Source organism: Echeneis naucrates, chromosome 6 (assembly GCF_900963305.1).
Source record: "Echeneis naucrates chromosome 6, fEcheNa1.1, whole genome shotgun sequence".
Taxonomy (NCBI): domain Eukaryota; kingdom Metazoa; phylum Chordata; class Actinopteri; order Carangiformes; family Echeneidae; genus Echeneis; species Echeneis naucrates.
The window spans coordinates 10432713-10451655 of NC_042516.1; the positions used below are offsets into that span (position 1 = coordinate 10432713).

Consider the following 18943-nt stretch of genomic DNA (forward strand, 5'->3'; position numbering starts at 1 on the left):
GCTTACTACCCCCACTGAACCCATCCACCCCTAAGTTCAACATTAATATTGCCAGGATATGCTCCTCTATCCAATCAGCCCTCGAGTCCACATACACACTATGTGTTTTCCAGACACTTTATCTTTGTTCCCTGCGGTTCAAACACACTTAATCCTCGAGAATAGTTGAGGGAAAATCGTTCCTTTACTATGGCAAACTATGAAACCACTGTAGAAAATCCTCTGACCATTTCACTTGCTCTGTAACAGCCTTATTCCACCATAACAGGATTTTCTCCATACATCATTACATAAAGATTGTTCTTCATTATGTGATTTTAATTGATAGAAGCCGAGAGAAAAGAGTGAGAAAAATATGATCTGTGGTGGCAGAGAGGACAAATTAAGCATTTATTGAAATAATTATGCCACTGACTGTTAGAATTATTCATGGTAGAAAACAATCAGTTATAACAACGAGAAGAAATTACTCACTACGTCATTCAAATCAGAGTTTGAATTTTTCTCTGTGGCTACAGATGACCTTAAAAGAACTTGAACTTAATCCATTATACCAACAGCATTTTGTATTTCAGTGTTCACCACATCCGACTTGTGTGTGGGGGGGTAAATAAAAAAAATACAGTTTGTCTTTCATAATGACCTCCATCTTAAGAAACAAAGAATTGATTTTCTCCCTGCAATTCATTGACACAAGCTTCCATCAGGGTCAGAGAAGCCCTGATTTATCTTATTACTTTATCAAATTAGATTTGATAAGTGTGAATGAGCTTTTGTGACAAGAGATTTCGGCATTCAAGCATCAAGAGACCTTTAAACTCAATATATGTTTAAGTGTGTCACAAATGAAATTTCTGAAGAGACGACGTCATGGTTATGGACAGTGAGAAATTGTGGGGGTTTTTTTTCACCCAAGGGCACAATGACTGGTTGCTCTTCGCATAGATCACAAATATAGACTTAGTGAGATTTAGATTTGTTTTACTTGATATTGTTGGAAACTTTAAGAAAAGTTCTTGAAAACACTGTGGCAATATATTTTACTTCTAGCTTTGTAGATAGAACATTTCCTTCTTTAACAGTTTTGAAAGTAATACTCACCCCTTTATGACTAAGTCTTTGACCAAATCAATTACACTTTCTGGGGAAGACTGCGGTGTAAAGTATCACCAGTCGTAAACTCAAAGAGATCACCTCCTGAGGAGCACAAAGGACTGCTTTTTCACAATATTCTTTACTGAAGGCATTTTAAATTTCATGGGCATCCTTTGAACTCTAATGTTGCCAAGAGTGATGCATAATTTCTGATCTTGACAGATACGATACCAATAATATCTTCTTTCACTTCCAGCATTATCCTCACTTGTTTATTTCCTCCATTTTCAGGAATAGTTATGGGGTTACCAAAAGTATGCAAAGTTTGCAAAGAAATGCAAAGATTAAGAGCCAAAGGAATTATCCCAGGCTAATCTGTCTGCAGAAAACAAAATTTAAAAAGCTCAGAGTGGACCTCAAGATCTGCAGGCATGAAGAATACCAAGGCGGGAGGTCTGATGGGTGTTTACACATATATGCATTGAATGCTTTTCCCTTGATAAGAAAGGCCAGAAGCATTTCAACCCTTATGACCTCTGCAGCGCTAGTGGCATTACACAGTTTGCAAGGAGAAAAAAATTCCTGTCCTGTTGTGTGTTAGTTTCAGATAGATAAGCTCTGACCTCAGACATGCCTGAATGAGGTTCCTGTCTTCTCATTTCAGGCCGGCCTTACGGAGCTGTACAAAGGACTAATTGTGAGAACCTACAGTAAGTGACGTGTGAGGATGACTCACTAACAAACACTGACAGAACTCCCCCTGAAACCCTGAGCTGGTCAGGTGGGTATTTAACTTCAAACCAATACTTAAAATCTGGTTTCTGACGTTTGACAGCTCCGATCACAAAGCCATAAGTGCCCATCTTTTTCAGAAATGAAAGCCTCATGAGTGACACAGACGACATTAAATTGTGTGTTCTTTATACTTGCAAGTGGGTAGATCACCAAGAACTCATCTCAAACAGTTTGCTAAAGGCAAGAAAAACAATGAGATCAGGGAAACAGCTGTCAGAGGTAAATTTGTAAACGTTCATAAAGCTGGAGAGCGTTTAGGGATACCAGTAGTGAAGACCATATGTGAAGACCATAATCCAGAAATAGGGGAAATATTGACACACTAGGAGTGGAAGAAAAATAACTAAGAGAGCTGCTAGAAACTTGCTCGAGAGCCACATAAGAATCCAAAACAAATATTACAGGGAGCCTGAAAAAGTCCTTGGAGGCAAACGGACTAAAAGGCTATAAGTCAGAATTGTTTGGGAGAAAAGCAGGAAGCTGTTATATGAAACTACACATAAGGCAGCACACTTACAGAAATTGTGAACAAGTCAAAGATCATGTGGTCTGATGCAAGTAAAGTTGAATTACAGCATTTGGTCACAATTTGCACAGGTACTTTGGCAAGAAAAAAAAAATCTGTCTATGACAACACCATTAGCACAGGTTAACATGGTGGAGCTTTCCTTTGATAGTTCTTGCCATGTATATCTGCATCAGGCACTGAAGCTCTACATGAAGTGGAATGAAAAATGAATGCAGGCCAATAACAACACATTGAGAGCAAAGCCTCCTACCATCACTCAAGAAGGTAAAAATGAAAAGGCAGTGGATATTTCAACAAAAAAAAACGTCTCAAAGAAAAGTCAACTCAGAAATGGTTTAAAAGGAATGAGCTGAAAGCTTTGCCATGGCCTTCCCAGTCTCCAGACTGAATATAACTCAAAACCTGTGGATAGATTGGAAGAATGCAGTACAAACCAGACAGCCAAGCAATCTCGTAGACTTGGAACAAATTTGCCATGAAGAATGGGCTAAAATTACATCTGAGAGGATACAGAGGGCAAACAAAGAGGTTTGAAAAGGTTATAAAGTGAAAGGGATGGAGTATTAGACATCATTTTATTCACTCTCTAATGATAAAGGGCCACTTGTACAGACTGAGTGTGCAACATGATGATGAATGAAAATAAATTGTTTTTGTTTTGCTGCTTTTGTCATTTACATTTTTTCAATGAAAAATTAAATTAAGTAAATACAAGGAGTGAAAGCCAAATCAAATTCCCTTTCAAATACTGTCACAACTTAGCATGCAAGGCTACATTCACACTGGTATCAGAAACAATCTGCGTTCCTACTAACACACCTGAAAACTCAAATGATCATTCATTTACCATGGGTATGTGACAGTTAGTGTAAACAGCGAATTGTCTGCTCAGTTGTATTCCAACTAGCTGCAGAAGACACTGCAAATGTCAACAGACAGAATTTCTGTACACAACAGCTGCTGGCAAAGACAACACAGTGAGCAACACTTAAGGTTGGCTACTCGTGTTGCTTTCACCACCAGTAGCCGAGGCTCATAAGATCCAATCAGGGAGCAAGCCGGTGTGACGATGTCATCTTTCCAAAAGGTAGTGTGAATGTAGCCCGCCGGCTGCTATAGGAAGACACATGCAGACATACACATTTTACATGCCAGGTCTCCTGCTGGTTTCTCTTCATTTCTCTCCATTATCTCCTAAAAGCTTCTGAAAGATCCATAGCTCAGGACAGAGAAAAGCTTCCCTCAACAACAAAAATTGTTCATGTTTCACATATACACACACTGTCCTTCACAGAAACAGAAACACACACTCATGGGGTGGATGTGTTTTTTGGCTCATCCAAAGCCTTGGCCTTGCTCCCGGACCCCAAACTGTACCCTGACTAAGACTGCTGCAGCCAAATGGGTCAGACCACTAGATGTGTACTGGTGTTGATTTCACACAACCGAGATCAGTTGTATGCGTTTGAGTGTGTGTTTTAGTAACAGAGGCCAGAAGCTAAGTAACCATGCACACACACAAAGACTCACAAAAAAGGGGTAGCCAGACAGTTTATGTAAACAAGATCTTATGACGTGATAGCCTGTGTGTGGCAAGCTTGTGTGTGTGTGTGTGTGTGTCTGTGTGTGTACGGTCTTATAGTGTCTGCACTCAACATTTGTCACAACATGTTAAAGTTCTGGCTGGAACAGTGTCATGAGTTTGAATTTGTCTTGAACACTACAACGACTGAATACTGGGGCAGGGACCTCTACTCCTGGCTAAACAATCGCCTCAAAAGCAAGGCACTGCACACAAACATGGATTGTTACAGCAAAGACAGCAGCATTATTTCACTATTCAGGGCCTCTTCAGAAGGAAGTTAAAAAAAAGAGAGGACTTAAAGGAAAGGCGAAGCCTGTAACCATAGAGGAAGAAGTGACCTGTCACCCACACCTGAAAAGACAAAAACATAACATATAAAGAGACAAAGAAAAAAGTACCAAGATAAAAAAAGTTGAAGTCAGTGAGAAAAAAAAAAACTAAAAAAAAAAAAAGTAAGCAGTTAGCAAAAAAGAAGATCAGTTAAGAGATCATAAAAAATGAGACTCTTGAGCATGAAAAACTGTTGAAATTTCAAAAGCTTGTGCATACAGGCATCTTTTGTATGCCACAAAGAAGCTGTGAAACGGCTGAAATATTTCTTATTTTATAAAAGACCTTCTTACACTGCCTAGGGAAAATAAAACTATCACATCCATTAAAGCTGCTAACATAAAAAGTGGATTGTCGTGATACTGAAGACTATTGTCTTCCATTAGTGTCTCAGGTGTCTTCAGTCACATCAGTCAGTCAATCACTTCAGTTAAACTATGAAAAAAACACTGACCATGAACTAGAGAAAGAAGTGAATAATCTGAGGAGATAGGGGGACAAAGTCTATCAGAGCAGAAGCTCTATTTTCCTCTGACACTGGCAAGAAGTCTAAAGTTGATCAGAAACAAACCTCCCTGAGGTGGCAGCAGACTGTACAGAGGGACAGTCAAAAAGAACTGGTGGGAAAAGAACTTCAAAACAGACATAAGCTGACCTCAAAGAGTTTAAACAAACCATCACAATCTTCACTGAAATAAATGGAAGAGGCTCAGTGACGTTATGGGAGTGTGTTGCAGCATCAGACACTGGATGTCTTGAATCTGTGTATGGTACGATGAAATCAGAGGATTATCCAGGCACTCCTGCACTCAGCAAAACATACTACCCGATATCAGAGAGCTCTGGCTCAGCTGCTCCCACAACACGCTAATACAGGACATCCATCTAAGAGCACCAAAGAATGGCTGAGAAGAATATATTGGAGGATTATTAAGTGGACAGCTACAAGCCCTGAGTTCTTCTTCCAATTGAACATCAATGGAGAGCTGGGATGCTGAAACAGAAGGGAGCTAAAATAACAGCCCTCAAATCTGAGAGAACTGTACCAGTTTGTTCAAGAAGAATGGGCTAAACTACCAACTGAGATGTGAAGAAGTCGTACAAAGAGCTACAAAAAGAGCTTGACTGCAGTGATTGCCTCACAATGGCTATGTTCAGATAGGTTGGGTTTTTGGGGGAAAAATAAAGGTGGGATGGGGAAGAAAAAATGGAGTGAGGTGTGTAAAGAGAAAGAGGCCTGCTGTGTCAAAGGGATCCAAAGGATAACAGAGACGTCAGGTACAAACCCATTGCACTTCCTGTGCCATGTGACACGCAAATATGCACACCACACGTGAGCACTTAAGGTGCAACTAGGGAAATATGTGAATTGAGTAACAGCAATTGACTCGCATAGTGACATGTACACAAATATTGTACTCACACTCACACTAGCGCATATACCAGCATTCCAACACTTCAGGCTCCAACTGGTTCCATGACTTCTATCTATATGTTTAATTTACAAATGGTAGTTGGGTTTACGTTGACCTGAATTGAAGTCTTGTTCACCCAGCTTTCTGTTTTATATGTATAAAGCTTATTGTGTAACTGTTGACCTACATGAAGCAGTTACATGAAATCTATTGATTGCTGCAGTACACGGATCTCATCCGCTTAGGGCAAACTCCATGCTAACAAAATGACTTTAATCTGCAACATCAAAAGACATGGATTCATATATGGGAACCGGGCCGACATAATTCATCAGAGAAAAACGTTGGCATCTTCAGCTAACTATCCGCCCCACTGAATTTTTATGATTTAAAAATTTTTATGATCATCTGCATGTGGATGGAAATGAATCCATATCCAGCTTTTTGATAGGTTGTCTTTCTGAAACAAGTACTTACTCTCTCTTGCCGAGTTTCTTTAAATCTCTGACATACACACACAGAGCAGAAATATCTTATCCTGTACTTACCTTAAAATATGCATAGTGTCATTTAATTCCAGGGAGAAAAGCATGCTTATAAATAAGAGGTTATTATCTGGCAACAGCGTTAACATGTTTCAGTATACTGTACCAATGCATACACAAACATCTCTCCTCTAAATCACACATTAATACCTAGAGACTTAAGGCAGAAATGTGACCCAAACTCATTTTCATCTGAATCCCTTCATAGAGTATTATCATAGTATCAATTCTATATTTATTCACAACCCCTGACATGCACCGCCATAATTAATCATACCTAAATTCTATGACAGATTATCTTTCATACAGTAACAGATTAAGTTTGCATAATTTTTTATCTTTTGCACAACGTCAGAGGTCAAATCCTTGCATTATGTGCATGTTTTAGTTTTGTGGATAATTTCTTTTAGGGAGGAGTATATAATCCTAATCAGGAATGTAAATGTTTTTCTTTCAAATCCCTGTGTGTTGGCGACACTGCATATTTTTTAGGAACACAGCTTGATCATGAAATGTACCAGAGAAGAAATCCTCAAAACATTCACTTCACTTCACTTCTCTTTTAATGTGTCTATTAATCCCAAATTTGAAATTTTCAACCTTGCAATGTGATGTCCTGCTTAAGGACATATAAGAGGCAGAAGGACAGCAGGAAAAGGGAGAGATTTGGAAAAGAACACATCACTGCCATCATTTAAATACTTCTGTGCAGCTGACAACTCAAAACGCTGAAATATATTGCTGTATATAATAGGATTTATTGAACGCATTTCTTTAAGGCAGCAATTTAAAAAAAGAAGTACGCTAACTAAGTGAGTGATATTCATCCTATTTATGACATGTCATGAGACATTTGAGATTATGGCCTCAAAATTAGGAACTTCAGCCTAAAATGAAAAGTTAAAGACAAATCTAACCCATTTTGAGTGGTGCTCAAGTATTTTTCAGCTCAAGCCAAAAAATAATCGGCCGAAAACGCTTCTCAAAAAAGTTGAAGTATGAGTGTACGTACTTTGTGGAAGCCAACTGAAAAGTATCTGTGAGCTGCCATCTTTAGGTTTCTCTACAGATGTTGTCAGAGTTTAGGTTTGGGTGTGGCCTTAGTAACACAAGGACTGTCAGAACCTTGGGTCATACTTGTGTGCAATCAACAGCGTAGGTTTTCTTCAAGGACTTTTGTGTATTTGGCTGAAATGGATCCTTCTGTAAATTGTGACCAACCTCCTCGTCCTTGCTGCTAAACCCCCTCCATATAATGTGATCTTGCCAACTCCAGGCAGATGAATAACATGGAATAACGGTTATGGTGGTGTCATCAAGTCAGCAACATCCAAGAAACTTGAGAGTCTGCGGGGAGTCCTGCCTTACCTCTCTTTGAGAAAGTCCACCACTCTTTTGAAGTCGTCAATGCAATACTCTCTCTTCATGTCCATCAGCACGCTGTCTGAGGCCGACTGCACGGGCACATGAAGGAAGGCGTAGACACGTGGGTGATTCAATATCTTTGCCATTTCCTAATGCAAAACAGAGAAGAGAGAGAAAGAAGTTAGATTTTGATGTATGGAGACTGTGTTGGGGAAAATTGAGCAAATTTTGTTTGTTAATATGTTCAATATCGCAGTTTAACAAAATAAATAAAATATTGATGTATTTTTCAAAAATGCATATGATCTACGTCATATAGTAAATCAAAGTATAAAGATGAAAGCTGCCATTTAGGTTTTCTCATTATAACACTCCAGTAACTAATTAACTGTACCAAGTAGACAACCAATGATGGTGGACACATCTAATAAGCAGAGAATATAAGTAGGCCACACAACAGAGACCACAAATTTAAGCTCCAAGTATTTTTCTGTAGCTGTATGCTTGACGTGCCAGCGAAAGCTGTGAATAAAGTGAAGTTTCCATTAACATTCCTGTCTCTTTCTGCACTCTTTTTCATATCAGAACTTCCAATGGCCCAATCCCCCCCCCCCAACACACACACACACACACACACACACACACACACACACACACACACACACACACAAACACTCTTTTATAATGGGAGAAAAAAGAAAGGACCTCTGACAATTCATTGTACAACCAGCGGATCCAAAGTCTAAAGAGTCAAGGCTGCTCCAGTAGTAGTTCTTTATATCTGAAAAGTCAAGAGCTTTTACAGAAGCATGAAGGTCCACCTCTTGGATCAAATTGGTGACGGGAAGGAGAGGAAGTAGTATATGAATTCTATAATTAACTCAATAAGGATTTGTGGACTAGGCGCCTCTGCGTTTTCAATGAAGTGATGCTTGTGGTAGAGTACAGTACACCTTAAACCTGGAGCGTCTACCATTCAGGACATACTGTACTGTGCAGTGCAGGCTTTACGTTCATTGCTGTGTAGTTCAAAAAGGTGTGAACATTTATTGATGGATAAGTTCACCTTTAGTGAATTACTATCACTCTTTCTAGTATCCCATTAATTCTTTTATTCGTTTTTAAGACTCTTGACAGCTGAAATTGAGGCATGCTCTTCACGGAACACAAGGCTAAATTCACATTTTTATAGACTGAATATAAATTACACGGAGGAGTAGAGACAACAATTTTATTAGATTTCATAAATCAATAAAGATAGCAAAATGTGTATGTCATCTGAAATTAAAGGTTCATAAATAAAGCATTTAGTTTAGTTCACAACGGTACTTATTATCACAGAACTTTTTTTATTTTTTTTTATTTTGTCCTTTCAACAAAACAACTGCAAGACTGACATTCAGCTTTGTTTTTAGTACACGACATTAATTAGGAGAGTTGCCGTTCGGATGTATTTTTTTTATCTTCATTTATTTCTTTTTTTTAGCTCTTACTTTAATTTCTTTCTTTCTCTCGGTAAAAGAGCTAGAGTGACTACAGATGTCAGATTTTTTCTGATGGACATAATTAGGATGCTATCATTACTATGCTAATCACTACAAGAAGGAGAGAGAGAAAAAGAGAGGGGAAGAAGGAATGATTTAATGATTTCCTACAAGACTGTGCTGATTGCAGTCCATCTTCTCAATTAAGATCTATTGTGGAATGTTCTCTACTTCATACAGACACAAAAGCATAGTGTAGATGCACGTGCGCACACACAGACACACACGCAGACACATCTCAGTTGCAGCACCACAGGGGGTTGACCACTGGAAGCCCCAAATTACAAAGAATTAATTTGGTCAGAAAATGGAGCTTGATTGGTGACAGAAATCAGCCTTGTACATGTTTATATGTGGGTGTGTGAGAGACAGCGTGAGTGAATATAAAGCATCTAAAGGAACTTACATGTATGTGTGTTCAGAGGTGAACAAGTTGTGGATTGATAGATTATGAGTTATTCCCATGTTAATTATGTTCTACTTTTCTCAGCGTAGATGTTGTGTTTACTATACTTTGTTGGTAAACTGGTGGTAAGCCATTTAGAGCCCACAACCACAGTACTGCAATACAGACAAGCAACAATGTACGGTTCTGTGTGCATTTGCCTTTGCGGTCTTTTTCTTGGTATGTGCCTCTTGAAACAAACAACACTGAAAAAAGGACATTTGCCATCTGTTGAATTTACACAGTCAAATTTTATGCACTCAACGCAAATGTTTCATGTTCTGAAGCCAAAAATAGCAGTGCAGTGTAGAAACCACATGATACTCAGAGAGAGTACGTGATCAGTTGGAAAAAAGTGGATCTATAGTGTCAATATTAACTGCCTCTTGACTGAAACCAGCTGTCATCAACCAGAGAACCGTACATTTGGTTACCATCTCTGAAAAGGATTACTGGGCTCACATAAATGCACACCTGAGGAAAAAAAAAAATAAAAAAGAGTTCAACTTGTGTGTTTCTGCAATTTTCAGACAAATCTCTTGGAAACTTTAATAACAAGATCAGAAAAGACAATTCTTATTAATAAACCAATTTCAAACCACAAACAGAGATTATTCTATTTGGCTTCCTTCTAATCTGCCGTAAATACCTTTGTTGATGACATTGGTGACAGATACTCTGATGCCAAATGAGATAACTGTGTTCATGCCCCAAATGACCTTCCAGATGTCACTGAGCATATGTTGGGACACCTGCTGTTCATGGCAGGTTTTAAATAAAGTGTTTCAAATGATACGGTTCAATTTTTTTCTATTGGCAAAGAGTGGCTAATATTAAGAATGATCAAGAAAGTTAATTAAAGGTATTATACAACAAGAATATATTGATTGCTGAAATTATAACGATTATTTATTGAATTTACATTTAAAATGTGTTATATATTTACATTAAATTATTTAAGTAACATGATAAGATGTATTAAATTTAACCTTTACAATTGTGACAATATCAAATTGACATTGGAATACTGCAAAAACAAATTTTTGTTAAGTTAACAGATTAAAGATGCACAACATGATCACATTTTGTAGTAGTAAAATTATCAAAAAGTTTAATTCACTTTCTTGAGTCACATTTCAATTATTTTGTATCAATACAAAGTAATTATGTTGATTGAAAATGAGTAGTTTGTGTTGATTTAACACTATTTAACACTATAATATCCACTATGGAAGTAAGTAAATCCACCGTGTTCACTTTCAGTGAATGTGTTTGAAGGGGAACCACTTAAGCTCTGGTACTTTGCACGACAGTTCCTAAAATGGACCTTTATAGTATTTAAGTCAGTGTTTGTCACTAACAGTATATAGTTTATCCTAACACACAGGACCTGGTCTGGTAATATGTATTGACTATTACACATGTCAACTACTATTAGGATGACAGATGATAGTTCTCATGTGAAGGTCGCAACAGGCACAGTGAGAGTCCTTTGAAAATTACTGGGGTCTTATTGACATAAGGATCAATAGAATTTTTCAAGAATATAACCGATGTGTTTTTGTGGATGCGTCTCCATTATTTGCATTTTTGATAGTAAGCACAATAAGTGTAATCATGTGCCTCTCATCAGATCCACTGATAATGACAATAACTCTCATTGATCTCAGTCTAGCCCAGAAATGTGTGTGTTCACCTCAAATATATGATTGTGTTGAAAGGGTGAGAGGGGTCTAAACAGATGGCATGCTAGTTTGAGTAGCAGGACATTGCTGATGGCAATTGAGGATTAATCTTTAAGGGGAGGACTTTTCATTCACACCAGCCATTTATCTTGTGTGTGGTTTCTCTGACAGAGTATGTCCAATCCTCCAATGATTAAAAAAAAAAAAAAAAAATACCCACACACACTGATATGAATCTCTCGCTGCATTCCCTGTGGAGCTGAGGCCTTTTTTGAAGTTTGACTGCTGCTGACAGGCAGTTTAGTGAGTCTGAAGTGAAAATGATGCTGTGATGAGGAGGATATTGCTTCGCAGTGCCCGGTGGCAAAAATTAAAATGCTGCTTTAATGTCTTCGCCCCTGGGCAGATGACCTATCCAGCTCAAAGCCAAAACAGAAAATAAAACCAACCAAGAACAAGTGATTCTGTTTACATAGTAACTTATTCTTCTTATTCTTATTTTTTGTTTGGTTGTTCGTCTTTCCCATTGTGGTAGTGTAATAGTGTTTCTCGCTGTTTTCTTCCCCACCAGGCCCATCTCTCTCATTGAAAAAAAAAAAAAAAACATACACACACACAGACACACAATCCTTTCATCTTTGGCTGATCAGCTCAGATAGATACATAAACCAGAAACATAACTGGCTTAGCTGAAATGATCCGATATCTACGCCCTAAAATCAGATAGGACAGAAACGAACATATATGGAAAAGAGAGAGAGAGAAAGCAGATAAAAGGTGGTTTGGCTTCAAGCAACCTCAATGAAGGGGTGCCTGCCACACTTTCATCATTTTTTTCCTTCTCTGCAGAGACAAAAAGCATGTTTTTCACCAGTGCCTCCCACCTCGCTTTTGTTGTTTTAGCAGAAAACAGGCAGCCTCTGCGTGAAAATAGTGTATGAAATAGAAACAGCCACAATTGATTGAGGCATAATGGTTGATTAGTTTGGATGAAATTATTTTAGTTTTGGTTAAAAAAAAAAAACAACAACAAGAGAATAACTACAAGCAATACAGAAGAAGTGTATCACACTTTGTTTCAGAACAATGATGTTACATCCCAGAGCAATCCCAAACAAACCAAAAGCAATAAACTGTAGAAGGGGAATAACAAGTGATTTAAAAATGTTCAACACTGCCTTACATTTCTACTGCAGGTGTCACAAATGTCTCATTTTATATTCCAGAGTATATTTGCAGAAAATCAGCCTGAATATCCAAAATATGAATTAATTAATGTAATTTGATAAATAAATGAAATAAATAGAAGCAATTACAAAACATGGAATTAAAGAATTTACGGAACTGCTGTAGGACTTTTGCAAAACATATTTCATAATATGGTGACATTTTTACTAATTATTCAGGACACAATAATCTCAATACTGCCAAGACAGGAATTTATTGCCTTAGAGAGGTTATGCTTTCACTGTTGTGTGTAGTCTTGAGTTTCTTGATGACTGTTTACAGACCGTACTGTAGAGTGCACCAATAAGCAGGAAAAGAGAGCCATTAGTGGGTGATGTGAACCAAGCCAATAAACTCAACCAGATCTTCAACAGATGACAGCAGGTGACACTGGAGCCACACTACCTAAATGTCTCTCAACCTCCACTGTCGTTACTTTTTCTACTCTATCTGTGTGCATCTCCACTGCTTCAGCTACATCCCCTCTGCTGTCTGTGCCTCCTCTACCGTCCGTCAGTGTAAAAGCGGTGAGGTTTGAACTTAGGAGATAGAGTTCTCTGAAGGCAGCTGGCCCAGATGGTGGGCGTCGAAGGCTTCGCTGCTCAACCACTCTAAAAGATCTTCAACCCGAAGATCCTCTGTGATCCATAGGTTGATCATTCGTGGAGTGGACATTAAAGTGGGCCTTGGCTCTGTGGAAAACATCTTGCATTATCTAAATAATAAAATGTCCAGCTGTACCAGATAACAGACTACAGACCAGTGGCCCTCACTTCACATATCATGAAATCTCTGGAGCAGCTGCTTCCACACCTACTGAGACTTGAGGTCAAAGACACACTTGACTTCCTGCAGTGTGCATACAAAGAACACAGTGGAGTGGATGATGCTGTCCTCTACATGTTCCATTGTGCCCTTTCTCATCTGGAAGAACCTGGCACTTATGTGAGAATTATATCCTTTGATTTCTCAAATACATTCAACACCATCTGACCCATCTTCCTCAGAGACAAGCACACGGGTATGGGAAGGGGTTCACCGTTCACTTGTTTTCTGGATCACAGATTGCCTGACAGAAAGTTTATCAGGGTGGGAAACTACGTCTCTGAGACATTAATAGGCAGCATGGGGGCTGCAGAAGGGACTTTTCAGGCTCCATTCCCATTCACATTATATACAGCAGACTTTTAGTAAAACACTGATTCTTACCACATCCAGAAATCGTCAGACCATATTGCTATTGTGGCATGTATCAGGGATGGACAGCAATCTAAATACATAGATCTGATAAAAGATTTCAGTGTCACAAGAAAGTCCCAATATCCGCCTCCTAAAGAACACCTCAAAGACAAAGGAAGTGGTTTCCAAAACTCCAAGTTTCAAGGCTCTTCAGCCAGTGACCATGTGTGGAGTGGACATTGAGGTGGTGCCAATATACAAATATCTGGGACAACATCTGAGGGGACCAGAGCAACACGTTGCACTCTACAGGAAGTGGCAGAGCTGCCTCTTTCTCTTCAGGAGGCTCAGATCCTGAGACATCTGCACAAAGATGCTGCAGATCTTTTACAAGTCTGTGGTGGCAAGTATACTGTGCTGTGCTGCAGTCTGCTGGGGAGGCAGCATAAAACAAAAGGATGCAAGGGAGCTGGATAACTGGTGGAAAGAGCTGGCTCTGTGAGTGGAAGCAGATTAGACTCACTGGGGGCATTGGTGAAGCGATCCACACAGAGGAAGGCAGAAACCATCTTAAAATACTCAGTCCATCCACTTCATAACACCCTGGTGGATCAGAGAAACCACAGCAGCGGCCGGTTATTCCATCTCTGATGCAGGACGGAAAGATACAGAAAACTTCCCTCCCACTGCCATCAGACTTAACAACTCCCAAACTGTTAGAAGATAAACTTCCAAACAGCAGAATTTCCCTCTGGAGACTAATTAAAGTATATCTGATGTGAAGGAACTATTCAGAGTAATAGAAAAAATAAAAATAAAGCACAATTGCTGAGGAATGCATGTTTATCTATTTGTACTTGTGATGTCAAATTTGAATTTTGAATTTGTCATGTTTATTGCTGTTACGTGGTATTAGGGAATAGCATACATCACTTCCTACTAACTAGAAGGATAACACCTTAAAACTACCTACTATGTGTGCCACCAGGATTAAGAGGTGGCACATACATTATCATTTTCATAAATAGTATAGAATAAGGGCAATAAAGAAAGAGAAAAATACAGCTGGACTCCCCAGAGTGCCAACACAGACAGAATGGGTTACAGTCTAGTTCAAGTGAAATTACTGAAACAAACACAAAGAAAGTTGCACCCAGCTGCATCTACACACATTCACAGACACATACACAAATCCACACATAACAGAGTATTAACAGGGTTCACCCAGGGGAGTCTGTGGAGAAAATGATTCTACAAGCTGTTCCCGGGATAATAAGTCGGGCCCCTGTGTGTACGCACTCGCACACACAAACACAATGAGAACTGTATTCAGAGTGAGGAAGAAAAAGCGAGTTCCCTGTAGCATTAACCATTTCAAACACTTCAGGGCTGCACCTCATTTTCCCTGGAGGGCATCTTGAGCCTCCAGCACCACACACAGTGCAGATGTAATGCACAGCAAAAAAGAAGTATATGTATAGCATTTGAACGCCACAGTGTACCGTGCTGTCTGTATCATCTGACTGATGTGAGCAGGGAATAAATTAAACCACTGAGCATTTTGGCATTTTCCATACTATTTCCTCATTATAATGACTCTATGAGACAAGCCAACGAAAAATACCCTCAAACCAAAATGCATGAAACCACTGAATGAATAAATATGTTTTCTGCAAGACACTGAAAAATAAGTTTCCTATCCAGTTTTTTTTTTCTTTTTTCTTTTCACCTTAACTACACCAGAGCAAAATGCATGGCCCAACAATGAGCTAACCTCACTTCTGAAATTCCAGATTTAAAATGGGCAGCTAGCATTTTAATGTCATTTTTTCAGAACTCATATTTCACCCGATAACCCAGAAAACACAATTCAGTGCATTAAGTAAGGAGCCATAATTTAGGAGAACATCAGAATAGCTTTACTGCGAGCATTCATTTGGTGTCGGGTCTCTCACATAATGCTACATTAGGCCTCTAATGTGAAAAGGCTCCCAAAGGGTTCATTAAAATGAAAATGGTCTGAGAGGGTGTGTCTAAGTATGTGCCTATATAGCTGCGCTTCTCCAAAGATTCGACTGTGAAGGTGAGGGATCTGCCCGGGTATGTTTGTGTGTATTCAAGCATGTGAACGATTGAGTCTGCTTCTGTGAATGAAAAATGTCAGCAGAAGATGGAGTTTCTGCTTCATTGTGGGTATTTGGTCATTTGTCAACGTTCCAGACACCAAGTGAGGATCCAGGAAACACTATGTAACGTAAACGCTTGAATGGAAAAAAATACGATGAGATATAAAGTATTTGTTTCTTTCCTTTGAAGAATGCATTTCAGGGCAATAATTAATTCATAGGAGATGTAATCTTATAACTCACCACTACTAACTGAAACTGAAACTAACTGTTGAAAAACTTGGTGCTGTTTTTTTTTATTTGACTGTATTTAAAAAGGTCTGACAGTAGAATGAATTGCTTGGTGGCAACATTATAGTCCGGACACTGTTTCACAGCATAAACAGTGAGAATGGCACATCTGATGTATCACTGGTTAAACCAAGACAAGCTTTAGGGAAGATGTTTATGGACAACTGCTATTCCATTCATCTCGGTCTGACTGACCGAGGCAACTTTCACACCTCATTTACTCATACAATGCTAGATTCAACCTTCAAAAGTTCACATAAACACATGTATGCTGATATACACATTACCGTGTGACCTACTGTAGCACTTTGGACAAACTTTAATAATTCAACAGAAAGACAGATGGCTGGATAGATGGACAGAACTACAAAATTCTGCACCAAAATATATAGTATGGAACGTTAGGGGGAAAAATAGCAGCAAAGTAGGGAGAAAGTACTAGCCTTGTTAGAGAAAACACTAAAAAGGAACCATTGAAAGCACGACGCAATCAACTAAAATATCACAGACAAGCGGCACATGAGAGGCAACTAGGCCTCTAACTGCTCATATCAGCAAATGGTGCTATGAAGCTGTCGGCATCTGTCAGGCAAAACGGGCTGCACATAGGATGAAATGGTGTGCTCCTGTGTGACTGAGGGAGACTGAGCAAAAGCCTTGATCTGAGTTAGTATGTGTGAGAGACACAGTGATCTTTTAGGGGGAAAGTTGAGAGGTTACATTTTCTTTTCAGTGCAATGATGCCGTTGTATAAGCACTGGTGTTTATCAAAAGAAAGGACAACAGCATGCAATTTGGCTTTCCCTTAAAATGATGCATTAGTGTACTCCAGAGATTTGGCCTTCATCAGGAGGTACAGGACTGGAAAGCGAAAAGGAAGTAAACATGGAGCAGAGAGAAACCAAGCAAACGTATTTCTTTTCTGGCATACAGTCACTTTCAATACATAGATAGTAGGACTAGACAGCAAAGGGAAAGTGGAGGAGGGGGGTGGGCAATGTGAAGAGGAGTTTGCAGAGAAGAGGAGACAGTAAATGGGGGACAGGAGCAACAAAAGACAATGATAAGTTAAAGAAGAGCACTCTTATCTTTTCTTATATAGGTTAATTGACTGAGGAATTAAAGCAAAAAAGATATAATTCAATTCAATGCATGGACATTAACAATAAAAGGGCCAGCAGCATATGAAATGATTCTTAACATCTACACACACACAGACTAAGCTGGTGTGTCGTCCTAGTATATTTCTAATTATCAGTTAATTGTTATTCTCTATCATTAGGAGGGTGGTTTTTTAATTGTAATGTAGCCAAGCAGAAAGCCTACCTATACGTGTGGGGGACAATTAGCCACCTCCATTAACCCCTGGTTAATTACAACCTCCATTGCTGCTTCCCACAGCACTCCTTTTACCCCTCGTTCTCTATCCCCGGGCCTTCATCCCCATTTTTCCTCCCTATTGCTGCCCTCATTTCATTCAACTATGATCTTCAATCTTCCTTGATTGTTTGATCCAAACGTATATCTGCATTCTCAACTTTTTTTGACACTAAAAAGTTTTTCTAGGTTGCCATTGCCCTATTTTAGCCATCAACATTCCCCCTTCTCTTTCCCATACCTCAAAATCAAGTTCTTCAGGGATGGAACTAAGATGAGGAGGTGACTGAGGTGGCAATATTTGGATTGAAATTAATTAGGTACTAATTAGAATCATCCCTCACTCATGTCTTTAAACTGAATCTATCCATCCAAGTTTGCTTTGAATGCAATGCTTGTCTTTCAAATATTGTTTACAGTGTCACCTCAAACGTACATTAATTAGTGGATACATTATTGCTAAAATCAACATTGCATTTTGCTTCTTAGCCATGACATGTGTTGACAGTTTACTGACCACACAAAATGTATGCCTAAACCTAGATTGGGCATTAGACTTTCTTATTTATCTTGTCTCTGCATTGTAAATTGATACACCTCACAGCTACACCATTAAATTACACAAACTTACATAAATTCAGTATAAAATAACAGTTTCATTCTGTCTATGTGCTTCATCAATGTGCTGTTCCCCAAGTTTATGAACTATATGACACCTACTGAGCCATGACATTTCAAAAAATGTTAATAAAGGTCATTTTTACTGCCTCATCACAAGTCACAGACGCAACCTTGATGACAACATTGCACAACATAAACGAACAAGCTTGATTTGGGTGGTAACAGACTGCTTTTCAGTTAGCAGAAGTGCTTGTCAAGTTTCTTGTTGTTTTTGATGTGAAGTGGTGTTGGTATAAATCAAATAGGACTATTGAAGAACTGTACCAGTCCATTTTGTGTCAAGAATGTGAACAGAAACATCTTTCATTACTTGAAGACATAAAGGTCAGTCAATCCAGAAAATTCAGTCGTAAAACACCATCACATGCTAGGTTAAAACTGGCTGTCAAGAGGACGGACCTCTGCAGCAGAGGTATGCTGAAGTTCATTACCAGAGTTACCAGCCGCAGATATTAATAGATATCAGTTAAAACCACCACAGAGAGAACAGAATGCTTCAGAGAGTAGATGCATCTCAACATCAACTGTCTGGAGCAGACTGCGTCAATCAGGCCTTCATGGTCAGATTGCTGCAAGGAAACCACTTCTGAGAAAGCAGAGTGAAAAAGAGAGGATTGCCTGGCCAAGAAACACAAAGCATTGATATGAGACCAGTGGAAATCTGTACTTTAGTCTGATGAAGCCAAATTTGAGATTGCTGGTTGCAACTGCCGTGATTTCGAGAGGCCC

At 38.9% G+C, this 18943-nt stretch overlaps 1 protein-coding gene across 1 annotated transcript in view; it reads right to left on the minus strand.

The window, feature by feature from the left end:
* cdkal1 (CDK5 regulatory subunit associated protein 1-like 1) overlaps positions 1–18943 on the minus strand; it is a 202331-nt gene that overhangs the window by 68987 nt on the left and 114401 nt on the right. The window contains exon 10 of the mRNA XM_029505241.1: positions 7663–7808. Within this exon, the coding sequence (XP_029361101.1) occupies positions 7663–7808 (146 nt within the window). The remainder of the gene's footprint in view (positions 1–7662; positions 7809–18943) is intronic.